Source organism: Macrobrachium nipponense, chromosome 32 (genome assembly GCF_015104395.2).
Source record: "Macrobrachium nipponense isolate FS-2020 chromosome 32, ASM1510439v2, whole genome shotgun sequence".
NCBI classification, from domain to species: domain Eukaryota; kingdom Metazoa; phylum Arthropoda; class Malacostraca; order Decapoda; family Palaemonidae; genus Macrobrachium; species Macrobrachium nipponense.
The window spans coordinates 68,647,421-68,666,531 of NC_061094.1; the positions used below are offsets into that span (position 1 = coordinate 68,647,421).

Genomic DNA, 19,111 nt, shown 5'->3' on the forward strand with positions numbered 1-19,111 from the left:
TGTTATAAATAACGACCGATGCCGTCACCTGGGCAGCTATGAATACACGGAGAATGGTGGCAATTTATTTCTCGTGGGTAACATTTATTGTGCTCCTGTGTGTGTGTGTGTAGAGAGAGAGAGAGAGAGAGAGAGAGAGAGAGAGAGAGAGGCGTGGGTTAGCGAGGTGTGGATTATCATTGTGGTGAACTTTAGTTAAAGTAACTTTGGGAATTGCCATCGTCAGTCAATATTGAGAAATCCCTTGAGAAGACAAACTTTGTCCATTTTTTAGCTTGCCTGTCACCAAGTATAGCATAAAATTCTTTGCTGTGAGCTTAAGCAATGCGAGTGCATATCCGGAACCTTTTCTTGTATAATTAAGACGATCGCACATTACAAATTATCTTTGTGCTAAAACATCGACTTGCTTACAGCCCTTAGGAGTTAATAGCCAGATAGATGCATTTACCACACATCATATTATAATGAAGAGCTCATTCTGTACCTCATTTTTGCTTGCAGAACTTGTCTAGACAACAGGCTAGCCAAGAAACCCAGTATGGAGGCGGTGTGTCGCCGGCTGGCCTCAAAATTATATGCCCTGGCCTAGACCGAGGCCATACCATGTTTGCCCAATACAGGAGGGAAAACAGGTGTTCCACCCTTTTGTCTTTAAGACGTGTCACGTAAACTATCATAGATTTGTTGAATTATAAATTACTTTATTTATCGGGTTAATTTATGATTCATCTCCGTGACTGTTAAATTTATGGTCTTTGCATTAGCAACACTGCTGTCCTCGATTTGATAAATTTCCTTCTTCCGGTTCTTTTGGACAACTGGGCTGCTGTTTCGTTATCTGTACGATGTCGAAAAGTTCATAACTTATTGCCCATTTAAAATAACTAGGTATTGGGTACTAGGAACTTTATTTATATTCAAAATCCCGTACACTTAATCCTAGAACTTGTAAATAATTAACCTTTCTAATGAGTAAATCATTATTCTCGCATTTTAACGTAGGAATCGAACAATTTTGCTTAGCAAAATGGGACTCCATTATCATCGATCGTTGATGCTTGGAAGGCAAGGCTACAATAGTGCATTAACTGGCACTTCTATATTCAAGTCATCAGTGAACCCTGAATTATATTTTACGATAAAATGGATTATTAATTGACGTTGAGGGTAATTAGCCATAAGTAAATACCGAGTTTCTAATATGTGTATTAGAGGAGAATAGGGAAAAATTTAATTAGGGCAACATTCACCTTGAGATATAATAATTCCTGTTGCCACAACAATCTCTGTCAGAAATAATCCCTGTTGCCACAAACATCTCTTTCAATCTTAAAGCAATTTCATCTCCATATTTCTTTGCCAAGTATGCCATTCTTTTTAAAATACAACATTGTTTTCTAGGGGCTGAAGATGGACAGTAAAATGGGAATTTTATTATCATACCAGCAACATCAAGTGGTGTCCGTGCGGAAGATGACGTTTGTAAATCTTGCAACTAAATGGACATCGTATTACGGATGCCAGCTCAACAGATTTACTACATTCTCGAAGCATCTTAAGCAGTCTACGCCTCTCGACATATTTGTGCCAAAAGAGAAGCTGGTAAGTTTGTTTTGAGTCTGCCATTGGACTTAAAAGTTTGACTGTATCAGCATTTGTAAGAAAATACCTCTAAACTTAATTGTAGTTAACGAAATAAAGTGTAGGCCTATATTCTGAGAGTCTGATTGGACTTCAAAGTTTGACTGGATCAGCATTTTTAAGAAAATACTTCTCAGCTTAGTTGTAGTTAAGGGAAAATAGTGTAGGTCTATATTTTGAGTCTCCTATTGGACTAGGGAAAATATTATAGGCTTATATTCTGAGTCTCCCATTGGATTTCGAAGTTTGGATGGATCAGCATTTGTAAGAAAACACTTCTCACGTTAGTTGTAGTAAAGGGAAATGGTGTATAGGCCTATATTTGGAGTTGCCCATTGGATTTTTAAAGTTTGACTGATTCAACCTTTTGTAAGACTAGGCCTTCAGTTTTAGAAACGCCAGAAACTTTAGTCAAGACATTTTGGGTTCTCGCTTTTCATTGATATACTGTAAATAATTCATCATAAGGTTGCATTAAGGGGTAAAGAAAGTCTCTCTCTTATTATATAACATTTATTGCTTGTGTATATAAACGTACAAACATTTCATAGATTCTCGTTATTTTTGTAGCTCATTTTTTTCCACTGTTTTGTGAACTCGGAACACTGTTCTTGATACCTTCAAAGCTAGTTATTCAAAGCTGAATAACATATTGCAGGAGTACACTACAGGCATTTGAGAGCTTAGTCAGTTGATAAAATTACTTTACATTTATAGCAGGTTTTCTTTCTTCTCTCTCTCTCTCTGTACACACACACACACACGCAGCAAGTTCATATACTCTCTCCCACGCACACACAAGAATAATACCTCTCTCCCACACACACACAAGAATAATACCTATCTCAAATCACAGAAATATATTTTAAATATATAAGGGATAAAAATATTTCTTTGTAAAGCTAGCGCACATTAAACAAAAACGTTTGGAAAACTTACGATAACGGAATTTTTTATTTTTTATTTTTAAGAAATCTGGCTACACATTAAATATGCTAGGATGTGAGATTGCAAAAATAATGAAAAGGAAGCTGAACACTTTCTTTTTTTTCTCTTTCTCTCTCGCTCTCTCTCTCTTCCTTCTTGACTTACTGTCAGCAAGATGTGGGGGATAAATTTGTTTTACTCTGGCTACTACGCCGTAATGTGTCTGAGGAACCTGGCTGTCTCATAATATGGGACACCACTTCTATAGACTCTCCTTCGCTTTCCCTAATTTCATTAGTCGTAACGGTGGAACTTATAGATTCTAACGGCAATCTTTCCAGCTGCGCTTCGTAGCTGGAACTGTCTTCCAGAAAGACCGGGATTCCAGTAGAATCCGGAAGGGTTTTTAGGAGGTCGAAAACCTCTCCATATTCCGGAATAAGGGGTTGCTGGACATCACCTTCTAAGGACTCCGTTCTAAGGCCTGTGGACATGGAAAATGCTACTTGAGAAGGTGAGGACAATGAGTTAATGCTTGTATTACACACTTTTGTATCATCTGGTTCTTTTAATTAATTTTACATTGATAAGTTCTATGTAGGAAATGTGATTCAGTAATCTTCTAATCAATTGTGTTTAAGAGACAAGTTATAGTTTTCTATGCCAATATCCTGAACTTAGTTAATATCCTATGCAGTATACTACATCCACAGCTATAGTAAGCCATGTTACCAGATGGATTCTTCAAGCACCAAGACCCTAAAACTGCAATAATTAATTCTACCTTTGAAACCAAAGCAATTCTGATTTTTCCTCTTGTTTCATATATGTGCCCAAAACCTCAGTCTGTCACATTTATAATTTTTCACTATTCAGGAATAGTCATGGCAGCAGCTACATAACAGGAAGCAGAACAGGTACTGTATATGCAAGCACAGAGCACAGCAGGAAGCGGAATTTACTAGAACAGCAGGTATAACAGTCTATATACGCATGAACTGCATTGGCTGGAGGCTTGATGGAGCTATATACGCATGAACTACATTAGCTGGTGGAGGCTTGATGGAGCTATATAAGCATGAACTGCATTAGCTGGAGGCTTGATGGAGCAATATATACATGAACTGCATTGGCTGGAGGCTTGGGTAAGTGACAGGAACAGAAACTGATGCCGCAGTAACAGAAAGTGTAGAGATTGCAGCAGAAAGGCCAGTTATCAGTACAGTAAACACAGTTATGGTGGGGGCAACAGAAGCAACAAAACAGGTTCCTTTGTGGAACATTAACAGCAGAATCAAGGAGTAACATAACACCAGACAGCAGTGGTGAGTGGCAGATGTAACAACAGAAGTAACTGTAGACATGGAGGCAGCATCAATGATGACAGCTGAAACATCAGGAACAGCAGCAAGCAGTAGCAGTAAACACAGTTATGGTGGGGCAACAGAAGCAACAAACAGGTCTTTTGTGGAGCATTAACAGCAGAATCAGGGGTAACGCAACACCAGACAGCAGTAGTAGCAGTAGCGAGTGGCAGCTGTAACAACGGAAGTAGCTGTAGACACAAAACAAAGGCAGCATCAATAATGACAGCTGAAACATCGGGAACAGCAAGCAGGAGGAGTCAACTCGAGAGGCAGCATCAATGATGGCAGCTGGGACATCAGGAACAGTAGCAAGCAGTAGGAGTAAACTTGAGTTGAGTTCAGTGGTCGTCGTTGATGCTGTCTCTTGAGTTTACTGCTACTACTTGCTGCTGTTTCTGTTGTTTCAGGTGTCATTAGTGATGCTGCCTCTAGAGTTTATTGCTTGCTGCTGTTTCTGATGTTTCAGCTGAAACATCAGAAACAGCAGCTGTAAACTCGAGAGGCAGTATCAATGATGAGGGCTGAGACAGCAGAAACAGCAGCAAGCAGTAGGAGTAAACTCAAGAGGCAGCATCATTAATGACAGCTGAAACAACAAACAGCAGCAACAGCCAGTGGATCAATCATTCATTGGGGCAGTGGCAACAGCAATAAGAGCAACAAGGCTGTTTTGCTGTGATGAGTTGGTCAGGCCAGGCTATCTATGAAGGATGACTAACTGCAGGGTCAACAGAAACGTCAGAACAGCAGGAGGCAGGAACAGGGCGTTAACAATAGCTGCCATACTACCACACACGCAGAAGCACCAGACAATGAATCCAATTACTCTTGATGTTGACTGCTTAATGAATGAGCAAATATTGAAATTGGAATAAAAAAGAATATCCATTTCTGTCTCCTATGATGTGGGTTTTCATAGAATCAGATAAACTCTACTTGCCAAAACCTGGCTGCTGTCTCCAAACCACTCAGTTTTCCAGGAATATCTATATGGCCTTAAGCTGAATCCCATGCAGCTAGACTGCCACTGGTTCCAAAAGACAATCCATCACCTAGAACATCTTGCCAATATCTGTTGACATTTAAGTGGATGCATTAGAGATGGTTAAAGACTGCCAAGATTCCCTGGGAAACTGACTTTTCTGAGAGACAGAGAGACAAACTGAATGGGTTTTCAGTTGGACAGCACACACACATAACATGACAAGTAATGCAGGAGCTTCATTCACAAGAAGAGATGTAGGAAAGGAAGCTGTACGTGCAAGAACACATTACTAAACAGCTGCTACAGAACAACAAGTAGAGCACAGGAGCTCCTTATGCAAGAACAGGCTTCAAAAATTGTAGGCTATGTACAACAGCAGCTACCAGATCAGTAGGTATAAATGCAATCTAGGAATTTTACAGTATGCAAGAACAAGAGTTGCTGGCTTGGGCAGCTTTCATTCAAGATGAAGCCTTAGACTTTGATTTACAGTCCTAGCTAAGTAATTACTTGGTAAGTATATTTATAAGTCCATGCAGAGAGCCAAGAGTGCCTTGAATGTGGATCGTGGAGTTGGTAATGTACAAGATTCCCCAAGATGCAGTGTCTGCTCAGACTTGGACTAGATCCCTATTGTGATTATGACCGGCTAAAAAAACAGTTAGTGCCCCAATTGATTGTAGCTAGCGGTTCGATTAAACACAACATGATTAGAGAAGGGGGAAGCATCACCAGCTACAATATTACCTCAATCTAAATATGCTATGCAGGTGTAATTTACTTTCAAAATGTGGGAATTATATCCATTTACTAAATGGAATTATTCCCTCATTATATGCTTTCACTATATTTTTGGAATCTATGGTGTTCTGTCTAATTCATTTGATCAATAATAGTCTGATTACAGTTGAAATTGTGACCTAAGAAACTGGTTGACTAGAGTGCATAGAAATGTATTATTACTATATAATTTGTTTCTCTTCCAGTAGAGAATCAAGACTTGGCAAGACCCACTTACCCAAGACAGTTGACGTAAGGGATCCTGAAGGAGACCCATCTCCTTCATAGGCATACGCTCGAAGATCATCTTGCGCTGGTAACAGCTGTGCACTCGACAAATCGGAAACTGCAACTATCTTTGGACCCTCTACAGCTGATGAAGTTTCCACCTTAAGGTTTTGCTTCCTCAGCGAGCCTGTTCTACTGCCACATGTCAGCGATTTCACCGATCCTCTAAGTGAAGTTGTGTCATTTTTGCTATCTTGAGTTTCTATTATGGGGGTTCCACTGGCCGTGACACTAAAACTCACTTTCTTCATAGATTTGCTTTCATTCGCTAAATTTGTTGCTGCCAAAAGTGATACCGACTGTTTATCTGAAAGTAGTAAATGAATCACTAGCTTATTTTACAGTATTATGTAAAAATGTTATATATAAGTCAATAAAGAGTTTGTTCACTAGCCTGTGCCTTATTTGACCTAGGCATGTTTTGCCTTCAGACTGCATTCAACATCAAGTAATCATAATAAGAAATTATGTTTTCCTGTGAGAGGCCAATTTTTCATTATTCTTTCCCTACAAATTCTGACCTTTGGCGAAGGATTCATTATTGCGAACAGAGCATAAAACTGTCGAAATGAAAACAAAACCCCTCTTCAGTATTGTGCCATATGTATTGCACATAGTAACAGGTAGATCACAACTCTGTTTACTGTAGAGAAATTTTTCAAAGCAGCTTTCTAACAGTGGCCACGTTATCATTTACAGCTGCTGCCCAGGTACTGTCACAATTTTGATAATACTCTTAGCACAGTTTATTAGAGGTACTGTACAGCTCTTTTATACTACTATAAAAATTCTAGCACTGATAAAATTTTCCTGGGAATGATACGATGCCTTTAAACACACAAAACTACCAGTATACTAAAACTTTCAGTTTTAACATGAAAATTAATAGGGTTGAGACTTGACCAATCCCACCTAATCAAGCATGCCAAGTTTTGACCTTAATTACCTCGTGTGTGGTGTCACTTTGAAGAAGTTCGATAAACCTTAAATTACAATCAGTACTTCTGCATTATGAAAATATTAGAATACATTCTTTCACACTTGTATTTTCCGCCACCAAAAAACACAAGCTCCTATCCATGGCCCCACAGAATTGTACAATAAGTACACAGGGTTCCTTTATACCAATTTGTCACCAAAATAAAAGGCCACAAACGTTCAAAACATGCTTAAAAAATTAAATAGGCTGAAGTAATCCAAGTAACAAAGACTTATACATATGCACCAATGGAACCACAATTAAGAACTGAAGCAATGCCTGAATTCCACAATCTCATTTAACTGGTGAAACTTGTGGGATAGATCCCACAAATAAACAAAGAGCTAACTTCCATCACTCCATGTACAAACGAGCGACTTCTTTCTTACTCACCATCAGGGGACGACTGATTGTTGAGTTTCAGCTTCAGCGACTCGAGCAACACTGCTTCCTCCTTGGCGATGTTCGTCTTGACGTCGTTTTCCTTGGCAGGTACTTGAGTCTCGATGACGCCCGAGATGCCTTCCACGCTGCCAACATCACCCACGCACCCACCACGCAGGTCTACCCCCCTGCCCCCACGTGACCTGTGCAGTCGCAGTGTCAGGAGAACACCGAGCACCACTGAGGAAAAGACAATAAGCGCAGGAATTCAAAATTTTGTACAATTGTGCCTTAAAAAAAAGTTGTACAACAATCATCTCTCTCTCTCTTTCTCTCTCTCTCCTTCTTCTTCTTCTTCTTCTTCTTCTCTACATGGGAAGTCAAATACAGCGCACAGAAGTGACTTACTAAGCACGAATTGAAATTCTGTACAATTGTACCTTACACTCAATGCATGTACAACAATTTCTCTCTCGCTCTCTCTCTCATTCTATTTAGACGCTGCGTGCCCAATAAGTTGCACTAATTTAAGCTCTAATTTAATCTTTGTTTTTCCTTCCATCACGGAATCCAGAACATGGGTCTCAGGAAAAATTTGAGTGTTAACTTGGGGAAAAAAACTGCATTCATCTATGTATCATAAACAAAAATATATTCAAATTGAAAATATTTTTATATCTTTTTTAAGTGGCAATGAATGTCTAAAACACTGAAAACAATTCTTCATAAATGTTTGTGGAAAATCACGCTGTAGCCTATAATATACTATTGTGGGGTTAATGTGACGTTTGCGAACTCACCTACAACAAGAAGCGAGAGAGTTACGGCGGCGATCACCAAGGGTGGCGCGAACGACTGCGAATGCGCTGAAAGGCTGGTCCACTGACAGTTCTCCCCTGTGTGGTGCGGTCCGCAGGTACACTTATACCCAGGGTACAGGTTGCTGCAGGTACCTCCGAACAGACACGGTTCGTAGATGCATTCGTCCACGTCTTGGCAGATTCCACCGACCAGTTTCATTCCCGGTCTACAGCTGTACAATGTGGAAACAAAAAGGGCAGTTTCCATTAGGCGTATTGGTGTACGAAACAGTACATATTTCCTGCTCCTCTGTTCATACAGTTTACTGTCATGCACTCTCTCTCTCTCTCTCTCTCTCTCTCTCTCTCTCTCTCTCTCTCTCTCTCTCTCAAGATATTTACTCCACTATGTAAAAGCGGTTTGAGGCTTACACCAATTATTGATGCTGAAATCAAAATACAATCTATCAAAATTTATGGAAATGGGGCTGATATTCACTAGACCGATTTAATCCGGGTACGTATGAGAGTAAATTAAGGACTGTCTTTTAAATTGTAAGCGAAATCAAATCATAATACGATTCATCAAAAGTTCTGGAAATAGCTAATATTTACTGGATTTATTCATACAATGTAGGAGTAAATTGATGCCTATATTTTTAAAAACAATAGCCTACATAGGCTCCAGTTGAGAAAAATACACATTACTGAAGACTTTCAAAAACAGGCTCACTGACCTACAAGTGGCATGAGTCCAGGAAGGGTGGCAGGCAAGTGGTGGAAGGCATGTCGTGTTGGCACATAGGTCAGGCGGCTGGCAACCCTGTTCCACCTGCTGGAGAGTGGTGACCTGGCCCCAGCTAGTCCCGTTCATGGCAGGGGGCACGGGCAATGGACGACCCGAGACGCGTATGTCGTCCATGCAGACTGGAGGAGGTCGAGACGAACTCGTTTGAATTTAGCGTTTTGTAAAAATGGCTTGCATTTAAAAATGTTTTAAACCAAATAATTTCTCTGTTAGTAATGGAAAGATGTGTAGGAACTTTATTGCATTTCCATACTGAAAATTGCTATATAATTTTCCTCATAGGTAGCTATATCTGAGACAAACTTCTTAACATTAAACTGATAGTAGGCCGACGATGGAAGGTCTATGATAATATGAAATTTCTTTTTAAATATTCATTCTATTCACAGAATATCCTACCAAAAATGTGATTGTAACGGCATGATTTTTTTTGGAAGAAATTTAAAATTAAAAGAAACTCTTTGTAAAATGTATCTAGAATTATTAAAAGTAAACAAAATATGGGAATATGAAAAGTTACAGATTATTTACAAGGTAGGTAAAAGTTAAAATTAAAAGAAACTCGGTGAAATCTAACTGGAATTATTAAAAGTAATAAAAATATATTGTAATCAGAAAAGCTATACACATTACTTACAAGGTACGTGAAAAAAAAGGCTGAAAACACAGCATAAACAAGTTGGAAAGTTCTAGCGAACATTACAGAAAATAAATACTAGGCAATTTCAACTGATAAAACGTTAGGGCTTCTAACTCGCCCAAGACGAAGACTTACTATTACTGAGGTCTTCGTGGACCGTCACTAAACTGACGCCGACGTATTCGGGAAGACCACCAACCGTCACGCCATCTTGCTTGTCTACTACGAGGGGCACTGGGGCGACGGAAGCCAGATCTTGAGGGTCTCCTCCTCCAGCACTCCTGCTGGAGGCCATCACGAGAGACGGCAAGGTCTCGTTGTGCCTCCAGCCATCGCCGTCATCCACGGAAACCAGGAGGTTGTGGCCATGGCGCTCGACCCAAATCGTGTGCCACTCCCCGTCGGAGAGGAGGTACCCCTCGACGCAGGCTTCCGTCGTTTTCCACGCCGTCCCGGAAAGGGAGGCGCAGACGATGCCTCCGCGTAACTGGAATGACGCATGGAACTGTGACATCATTCCAGATATTTAAAATAATAGAGGAAAATAGGGCAAGAATGGATGGAACTGTGCCATCATTCTAGATATTTAAAAAAAAAAAATTAAGAAATAGGCTAAGAATTTATGGAACTGTGACATCATTCCCGATATTAAAAAAAAGAAAGAAAAAAAGGAAAAAGGACCATGAATTGATGGAACTGTGACATCATTCCCGATATATATATATATATATATATATATATATATATATATATATATATATATATATATATATATAAAAAATAGAGGAAAATAGACTAAGAATTGATGGAACTGTGACATCATCCCTGATATTAAAAAAAATAGAGGAAAATAAAATAGGTGAAAATAGGCCAAGAGTTGATGGAACTGTGACATCATTCCAGATATTAAAAAAAAAAAGAGAGGAAAATAGTCGAAGAATTCATGGAACTGTGATCATTACCTTGAATGATTGAAAATTGTATCTAAGAACAAGCGAAAAGGTTGTACAATAAACGCTTGTGATCATTACCTTAAAAACAAGACAAATCTACATTTACTAACCCGTATATCTAAAACGACCGACTGGTGATGAGAAGCCAGCTGCATGAGGAGGCCGCTGGAAGGCGCTGACTGCCTCACCCTCATCTGGGCCTTGAGATAATAGGGATCGGGTTTGAAAGACAGGGCCATCTTCATGTACGAGTCGGCGCCGAGGGACATTGGCACGGCGGGCGCCTCGCACCCTTCCCCGGTCCATCCAGGCTCACACTCGCATCTTGGTTTGTTCAGGCCTCCGACGCAGTGACCTCGGACGCCGCAGAAGCCTATTTTCGTCAGGCAGGCCTCCTCCTGCGTGAAGCAGCCGCTGTTGCTGTTGCTACTGTAGGCAGGTTCTCCCAAGTCGACCAGCTTCGGGTGACGGGGGGAATATTAAATGTTAAAATTATACCAATATGTACAACATACTATGGGAAATATTTAACTATGACATTTACATATGACGACAGAAATTAAGATCATAATAAGACATTCCGCTCGACTGTAAAGAAACAATGAAACAACTAAAACTTCAATGGAAATTTTACCAGCTTCGGATGGCAGGGGGATTATTAAATGTTAAAATTATACCAATATGTACAGCAAACTATGGGAAATTTTAATTATGACATATGCTACATATGACAAAACAATGAAACAACTAAAAAATCAATTGGAAATTTTACGAACCAACCATGCTGCCTATTTTTTATATGCTAACTGTGACCTATTATATATGCAAAGGACGCGAGAATGAATTATTTAGCACAAAACTATACATTTTAAACTTTACACAATTCAGATAAAATACTAAAAAAAAAGAAAGAAAGAAAGAAAGAAAGACCACCACACACAAGAGGTACTAACCTGTCCATTGACCGTCAAGTGAGAGACGCAGCCACGAAGCCCCTGCTGTATGGGCGAGGCCGACCACCCAAAATGGGACGCCCTCGGAGGGGAATGAGCCATGCCCCCTATTTGCAGGGGGTAACTGCTGCTCCCCCAGTTCTGCTTAGCCACCGGGTCCACCCACGGGGTACGGGCTATGCAGTGGGAGTCGTTGCTGGAATCGGCCATCCAACCGCGCCCACAATAGTCCACCATGAGCGTTACACCCTGCGAGGATACGAGGAGTTACAAGGATTAGGACGTCTCAAAGACTTGTTAGTCCATCCGACGATCCGTCGAGACATCGTGAGCTCACAGCGAAAGATGGTTGGTTGGATGGAGAAGACTTTCTTATGGTTGCGTAATGATACTTGAATGTTTCCCAAAGAATGGAAAAACATTATTATAATTCCATATGAAATTTGGGATTCACAAAGAAAGATTTAAATTGTACGCGTAACGGAAGACAAGGTTTTGGTTACGTAACAAATTAATTACTTTTAAAATTACATTAAAACGATTATATAGACAAGATTTACGATTTCAAATCCTTCGTTAACCGATTTAATCATTACAATACATGTTAAAAGCCCATATCTTTACTACCGAATTATAAGTGTACCGTTGCACCAGTATCATTCAACGGTACACTTTAGCAAGAAAATAATCCTAAAAACATAGACCATTGGGAACTCTTTCCACAAGCTCAGATAAAGAGTAGATGGCAACTGAAGAAAAATAATTCATGATAATATTTTTTAATGGAAACCAAATCGAAAACATACGAAAATCGCAAAGGCTAATCTTATCAAATGAGGCATTCAATATAATTCTATTTACGGTTTGAAATGTTATTCTACGTAAAATTAAAAGAGTAGAATAGTTTGGTTCCTAGTTATCGGGTGATATAAAACGTATGAACTGATTTCAGAACAGATACACCAGTTCCAGTTATATGACCAGCAACCCAAATAATGCAGGATGAACAGGACATACGAAAATGAGATCAGAATGGCAGAAACAAAGTGCATAAGTTAAAAAATAATAATAAAAAAAATCAGAGGGGCCAATAAAGAATTACGTCCTGGAATTAAAAATAAAGGTATTAGGGTATATCAGTGATATCCGAATATCAGAAACAGAGCGCAAATGTTGAAAATAATAGAAAAAAATAAAAAGAAATCAGAGAGGCGAATAAAGAATTACGTCCTGGAATTAAAAGTAAAAGTATTAGGGTATATCAGAGTGATATCCAAATAACCGCAACAAAGCGCAAATGTTGAAAATATTAAAAAAATAAAAGAAATCAGAGAGGCCAATAAAAAATTACGTCCTGGAATTAAAATAAAAGTATTGGGATATACCAAAACGATATCCAAATAACAGAAACAAAGTGCAAATGTTGAAAATAATAAAAAAAATAAAAGAAATCAGAGAGGCCAATAGAAAATTACGTCCCGGAATAAAAAAAAAGTATTAGGGTATATCAGAGTGATATCCGAATATCAGAAACAAAGAACAAATGCCGAAAATAATATATGAAAAGGAAAAAGAACCGCAAAAATAAATTTGTCCTGGAATTAATAATAAAAAATGAATAATAAAACCATTACCTGAGAATTGAGACGCAGGTGGATTGTGTGCCAAACACCGTCACTTAAAGTGGTATTGATTTCCAACTTGAGTGGCCCACGGGCGCCCTCCAGCAGCACTTGGGGATGCCCCTGCACCAGTTGCAACGCCAGCATGGGCGTGGGCGGGTAGTGTGGGTGGGCGGAGGTAGAAGAGAGGGGACCCCAGTACAGGATGAGGGCGCGGGGGTTCGTTGTCAATACCCGAATCGATAGGGTCATGGGCAGGCATGGCGGGAGAGGCCGCGCCCACGCCCATCCGTTTCCTGAGAAGGATCGGCTCAGGATCTTGCACTGAGGACCCCAGGATATCCCTGGGCATATGCACCTGCCGAGGACGTAATAGGCAAAATTAAATCTCCCAATTCGGAACGCTAGTCACCAGACATCGCTCGTTGACAAAAAAGAAAAAAAATAAAATCTTAAAATACTATTAATCTTCTGATAAATTCTTTCAAATGGACACCATATTCATTTGAAGCTTGAATTTCAAGGCCATGCCCTATAAGGCTTGTTCCGTATGAATAGGGTTCAACAACAACAACAACAACAACAACAACAATAATAATAATAATAATAATAATAATAATAATAATAATAATAATAATATGTTCAATAAAACGGGAGAATTCAGCGAATTTATCTTATATAATATCTTTTCTACTTTTCTTATTACTCGCTTTTCTGGCTCAGCGGTACTTCCCAATAATTGGCCAGTATTCATATTGGGGATAATGCTGAAAGTAGTATTTTATTTAGAACAGGGTTTATTAATCAAAGACTGGTATTATCAGTATACTGGTATTATCAGAATACTGGTATATAGAAAGGCGTTCCTCTGGTCCAGGTCAAGCAGGGGTCGTCGTCGGTGTTGGTATTATTCAATAAGAGAGGTCAATGTCAGGCCGGGGTCGAGTATACTGATAATACCAGCCTGTTCTAAGTAAAATACCACTTACAGCATGATCCCCAATATGAATATTGGCCAATTATTGCGAAGTACCGCTGAGCCAGAAAAGCGAGTAATAAGAAAAATAGAAAAGATATATATTAAGATTAATTCGCTGAATTCTGCCATTTTATTCAACAGAATTTGTTTAAAAGTGTCTTCTTCCAAATAATAATAATAATAATAATAATAATAATAATAATAATAATAATAATAATAATAATAATAATATAATAATAATAATAATAATAATGGGGTAGGGTCCAGCTATGGGTTAAATAGCAAAAACTCAGCAATGATGGAAAGAAATGAAGGAATAAACGACAACGACGTAAATGGAACCTCTGGCAACAGAGGAGCTTCGTCCGGCAACCAGGTATTCAACCCAATTGAAGGGGAAGACGGTCAGGTACTTGGAGGTCGTCATCCAGCAACTGATCACCACAACGACAATAATCAACAGCCCGAGATTGGAGGGCTACAGAAGCAAAAAGGAAGAAATGGACAAGAGAAGAAAATAAGGAAATATGGAGATGCTACATCAAGAAGCAACCCCCCGGACGGAGAGGATATAGAAGAAGACTGGTCAACATCTGGAATGAGAGGAATAACACCCCCCAAACAGAGCAGAGGCTGCAGACCAAGTTAAGGAACATAAAGAAAAACAACTGGCTCTCCCCAACAGAAAGAGAATAACTGGAAAGGGAAATGTCACACGACAACGAATTACACGAAGACGAACTGAGAGACGATGCCACAGAAGACGACAGGTGGGAGGATTGAGTATCAAACAACGACACCCGAAGAAACACCGACGAAGTAACAGAGAGGACGGAATGTAGAAAGATTAGACAATGGATGGAGCCAGATACAGAGAGAACAAAGATACCCCTCCATGAAAGCCTACAACACCAAGAAATTAAGGGAGAAAAAACAAGTGAGGTCAATGAAATAATGGGCATAATACACACCACCAGTATCACAGAAACAAATAACTTGGTATATGCAGGAGCAAGATTAGTAGCAGAACTGATGGGGATTCGAAAACACCAACACCACCAGCACAACCAACCCAACAGAAACCAAAACAGCAACCTCCTTGGAAAAGGCGCCTGGAAAAGCAAATCATGGTGATGAGATCTGACTTGAGTAAAGACTGAAAGAGATGGCAGAAAAAAAGGCTAAGAAGCAAGAAAACAAGGGAGGAACGCAACGAGAAATACAAAGTACAAGAGAGGGGACTAAACAACACAATAGAAGATGTAAAACAGAGGCTTAAGGCCAAAGCACATAAGATCCAACGGTACATGAACAGGAATAAGGGATACCAACAGCAACAAACTATACGGAACCAACCAGAAAAGACTATACAGCCAACTAAGAGGGGAGACAACCACCCAGAAATTCCTGAAGCCGAACCAAGTAAGAGACTCTGGGAAAACATATGGAGCAATCCGGTATCACAACAAACATGCAACATGGCTCCAGGAAGTCAAGAAGAAGAAACACGGAGAATAAAACAAAGATTCACAGCACATCACACAGACACAGTCAGACACCCAAACTAAAGAAAATGCCAAAACGGGAAAGCCCCAGGGTCCCGATGAAGTTCCATGGATACTGGCTCAAAAGCTTCAAGGTCCTACAACCCACGAATAGGCAGAACAACTCCAGCATTGTATCTCAAATCACCATGCACCCAAATGGATGACCACAGGAAGAACATCCTTAGTACAAAAAGACAAGAGTAAGGGAAAAGATAAGCCAGTAACTACAGGCCTATCACCTGCCTACCAATAATGTGGAAGTTACTAACAGGTATCATCAGTGAAAGGCTATACAATTACCTAGAGGAGACAAACACCATCCCCCACCAACAGAAATGGCTGCAGAAGGAAGTGTAGGGGCACAAAAGACCAGCTCCTGATAGACAAATAGTAATTGGAAGAAGAGTAGGAGAAGGAAAAACCAACCTAAGCATGGCATGGATAGACTATAAGAAAGCCTTCGACATGATACCACACACATGGCTAATAGAATGCCTGAAAATATATGGGGCAGAGGAAAACACCATCAGCTTCCTCAAAAATACAATGCGCACTGGAATACAATACTTACAAGCTCTGGAATAAGATTAGCAGAGGTTTATATCAGGAGAGGGATCTTCAGGGCGACTCACTGTCCCCACTACTCTTCGTAGTAGCCATGATACCCATGACAAAAGTACTACAGAAGATGGATGCCGGGTACCAACTCAAGAAAAGAGGCAACAGAATCAACCATCTGATGTTCATGGACGACATCAAGCTGTATGGTAAGAGCATCAAGGAAATAGATACCCTAATCCAGACCTGTAAGGATTGTATCTGGGGACATCAGGATGGAGTTTGGAATAGAAAAATGCGCCTTAGTCAACATACAAAAAGGCAAAGTAACGAGAACTGAAGGGATAAGCTACCAGATGGGAGCAACATCAAACACATAGATGAGAAAGGATACAAATACCTGGGAATAATGGAAGGAGGGGATATAAAACACCAAGAGATGAAGGACACGATCAGGAAAGAATATATGCAGAGACTCAAGGCGAATACTCAAGTCAAAACTCAACGCGGAAATATGATAAAAAGCCATAAACACATGGGCAGTGCCAGTAATCAGATACAGCGCAGGAATAGTGAATGGACGAAGGCAGAACTCCGCAGCATAGATCAGAAAACCAGGAAACATATGACAATACACAAAGCACTACACCCAAGAGCAAATATTGGACAGACTATACATAACACGAAAGGAAGGAGGGAGAGGACTACTAAGTATAGAGGACTGTGTCAACATCGAAAACAGAGCACTGGGGGCAATATCTGAAAACCAGTGAAGACGAGTGGCTAAAGAGTGCATGGGAAGAAGGACTAATAAAAGTAGACGAAGACCCAGAAAATACAGAGACAGGAGAAAGACAGACAGAACAGACGACTGGCACAACAAACCAATGCACGGCCACGAATACATGAGACAGACTAAAGAACTAGCCAGCGATGACAATTGGCAATGGCTACAGAGGGGAGAGCTCAAGAAGGAAACTGAAGGAATGATAACAGCGGCACAAGATCAGGCCCTAAGAACCAGATATGTTCAAAGAACGATTATAGATGGAAATAACATCTCTCCCATATGTAGAAAGTGCAATACGAAAAATGAAACCATAAACCACATAGCAAGCGAATGCCCGGTACTTGCACAGAACCAGTACAAAAAGAGGCTTGATTCAGTAGCAAAAGCCCTCCACTGGAGCCTGTGCAAGAAAACATCAGCTACCTTTGCAGTAATAAGTGGTACGAGCACCAACCTGAGGGAGTGATAGAAAAAGATCAGGCAAAGATCCTCTGGGACTATGGTATCAGGACGGATAGGGTGATACGTGCAAACAGACCAGACGTGACGTTGATTGACAAAGTCAAGAAGAAAGTATCACTCATTGATGTCGCAATACCATGGGACACCAGAGTTGAAGAGAAAGAGAGGAAAAAATGGATAAGTATCAAGATCTGAAAATAGAAATAAGAAGGATATGGGATATGCCAGTGGAAATCGTACCCATAATCATAGGAGCACTAGGCACGATCCCAAGATCCCTGAAAAGGAATCTAGAAAACTAGAGGCTGAAGTAGCTCCGGGCCTCATGCAGAAGAGTGTGATCCTAGAAACGGCACACATAGTAAGAAAAGTGATGGACTCCTAAGGAGGCAGGATGCAACCCGGAAACCCACACTATAAATCCACCACGTCGAATTGGAGGACTGTGATAGAGCAAAAAAAAAAAAAATAATAAAAATAATAATAATAATAATAATATAATGGACTCCTAAGGAGGCAGGATGCAACCCGGAACCTCACACTATAATACCACCCAGTCGAATTGGAGGACTGTGATAGAGCAAAAAAAAAAAAAAAAAAAACAAATAAATATAATATAATAGTTAGTGAAAACCTCAATGACAGAACTCTTTCAAATAAATACGGCCAATTAACATCGAAAAATAAGGAATATCATTTATTCAACGTTTTATTTATGCTAGAAATGGAGTCGTATTTTTTAGTAAGCGTCAATAACGTTCTGAACTAAGCACTGAATCGTTTACCTGACCTGCAAACAATATCGTACGTTTGAACTGAGGCTATAACATTAAAATAATTAAGAAATATAGAGAATGAATAGGACTTATTCCATAGTAATATCCTCTCCTCAGAAAGCCTAAAGGCTACTCAACAACTTTGCAAAAACTGACAGACATTGATAGATGACAGCCTGCACACGAGGAATAAAAACTCCACCTCCTTCCTCGGAGCACTCCATCATCTGCGAGGCGAGAGAGAGAGAGAGAGAGAGAGAGAGAGAGAGAGAGCCGAAGGACGGAGACGGCAAATATATATTGAGAATGGTATTTGTGGAAAACAATTTGCCGACAATGATTGGACATCGGGGAAAGGCGAGTCCCAATTCATCCTCCTGTCTTCCTTAATAAAATGCAGAGGAAATATCTCTCTCTCTCTCTCTCTCTCTCTCTCTCTCTCTCTCTCTCTCTCTCTCTCTCTGTTTGAATTGCACTTATTTCAGCTCGTTAACAATAGGTCACAGGTTTGAACAAAACTGAGGTCAGAGCCTCTAGAGGTCAAATGGTGGTCATTTGACTGTATGGGTCACAAATTAGAGTCTAGCAAAGAGGAACTATTCAGTTGATATTCGTTCTCTCTCTCTCCGTAAACTTTTGTTTAGTGCTCAGTTTGAAATATCCCTCCAATAATCTCAAGTTTCCTAGTATCTTCTGTAACTTTTTTCATATGAATGCGACATTCTTACAAAGCTTGAATTTCATGTCAATGGCCCTTGTATGCTTGTTTAATAATAATAATAATAATAATAATAATAATAATAATAATAATAATAATAATAATAATAATAATAATAATGAAAGAAGAAATCTGCAATGGTCCAAGTGTA

At 39.7% G+C, this 19,111-nt stretch overlaps 1 protein-coding gene across 1 annotated transcript in view; it reads right to left on the reverse strand.

Annotated features, from left to right (window-relative positions):
- Window positions 1-2,141: 2,141 nt before the first annotated feature.
- Window positions 2,142-19,111, reverse strand: part of LOC135207458 (putative neural-cadherin 2) — a 1,036,792-nt gene continuing 1,019,822 nt past the window's right edge. The window contains 9 exon segments of the mRNA XM_064239182.1: window positions 2,142-3,055; window positions 5,942-6,298; window positions 7,364-7,594; window positions 8,155-8,387; window positions 8,892-9,081; window positions 9,738-10,089; window positions 10,666-11,013; window positions 11,509-11,757; window positions 13,143-13,488. Of these exon segments, the coding sequence (XP_064095252.1) occupies window positions 2,739-3,055; window positions 5,942-6,298; window positions 7,364-7,594; window positions 8,155-8,387; window positions 8,892-9,081; window positions 9,738-10,089; window positions 10,666-11,013; window positions 11,509-11,757; window positions 13,143-13,488 (2,623 nt within the window). The 3' untranslated portion in view covers window positions 2,142-2,738.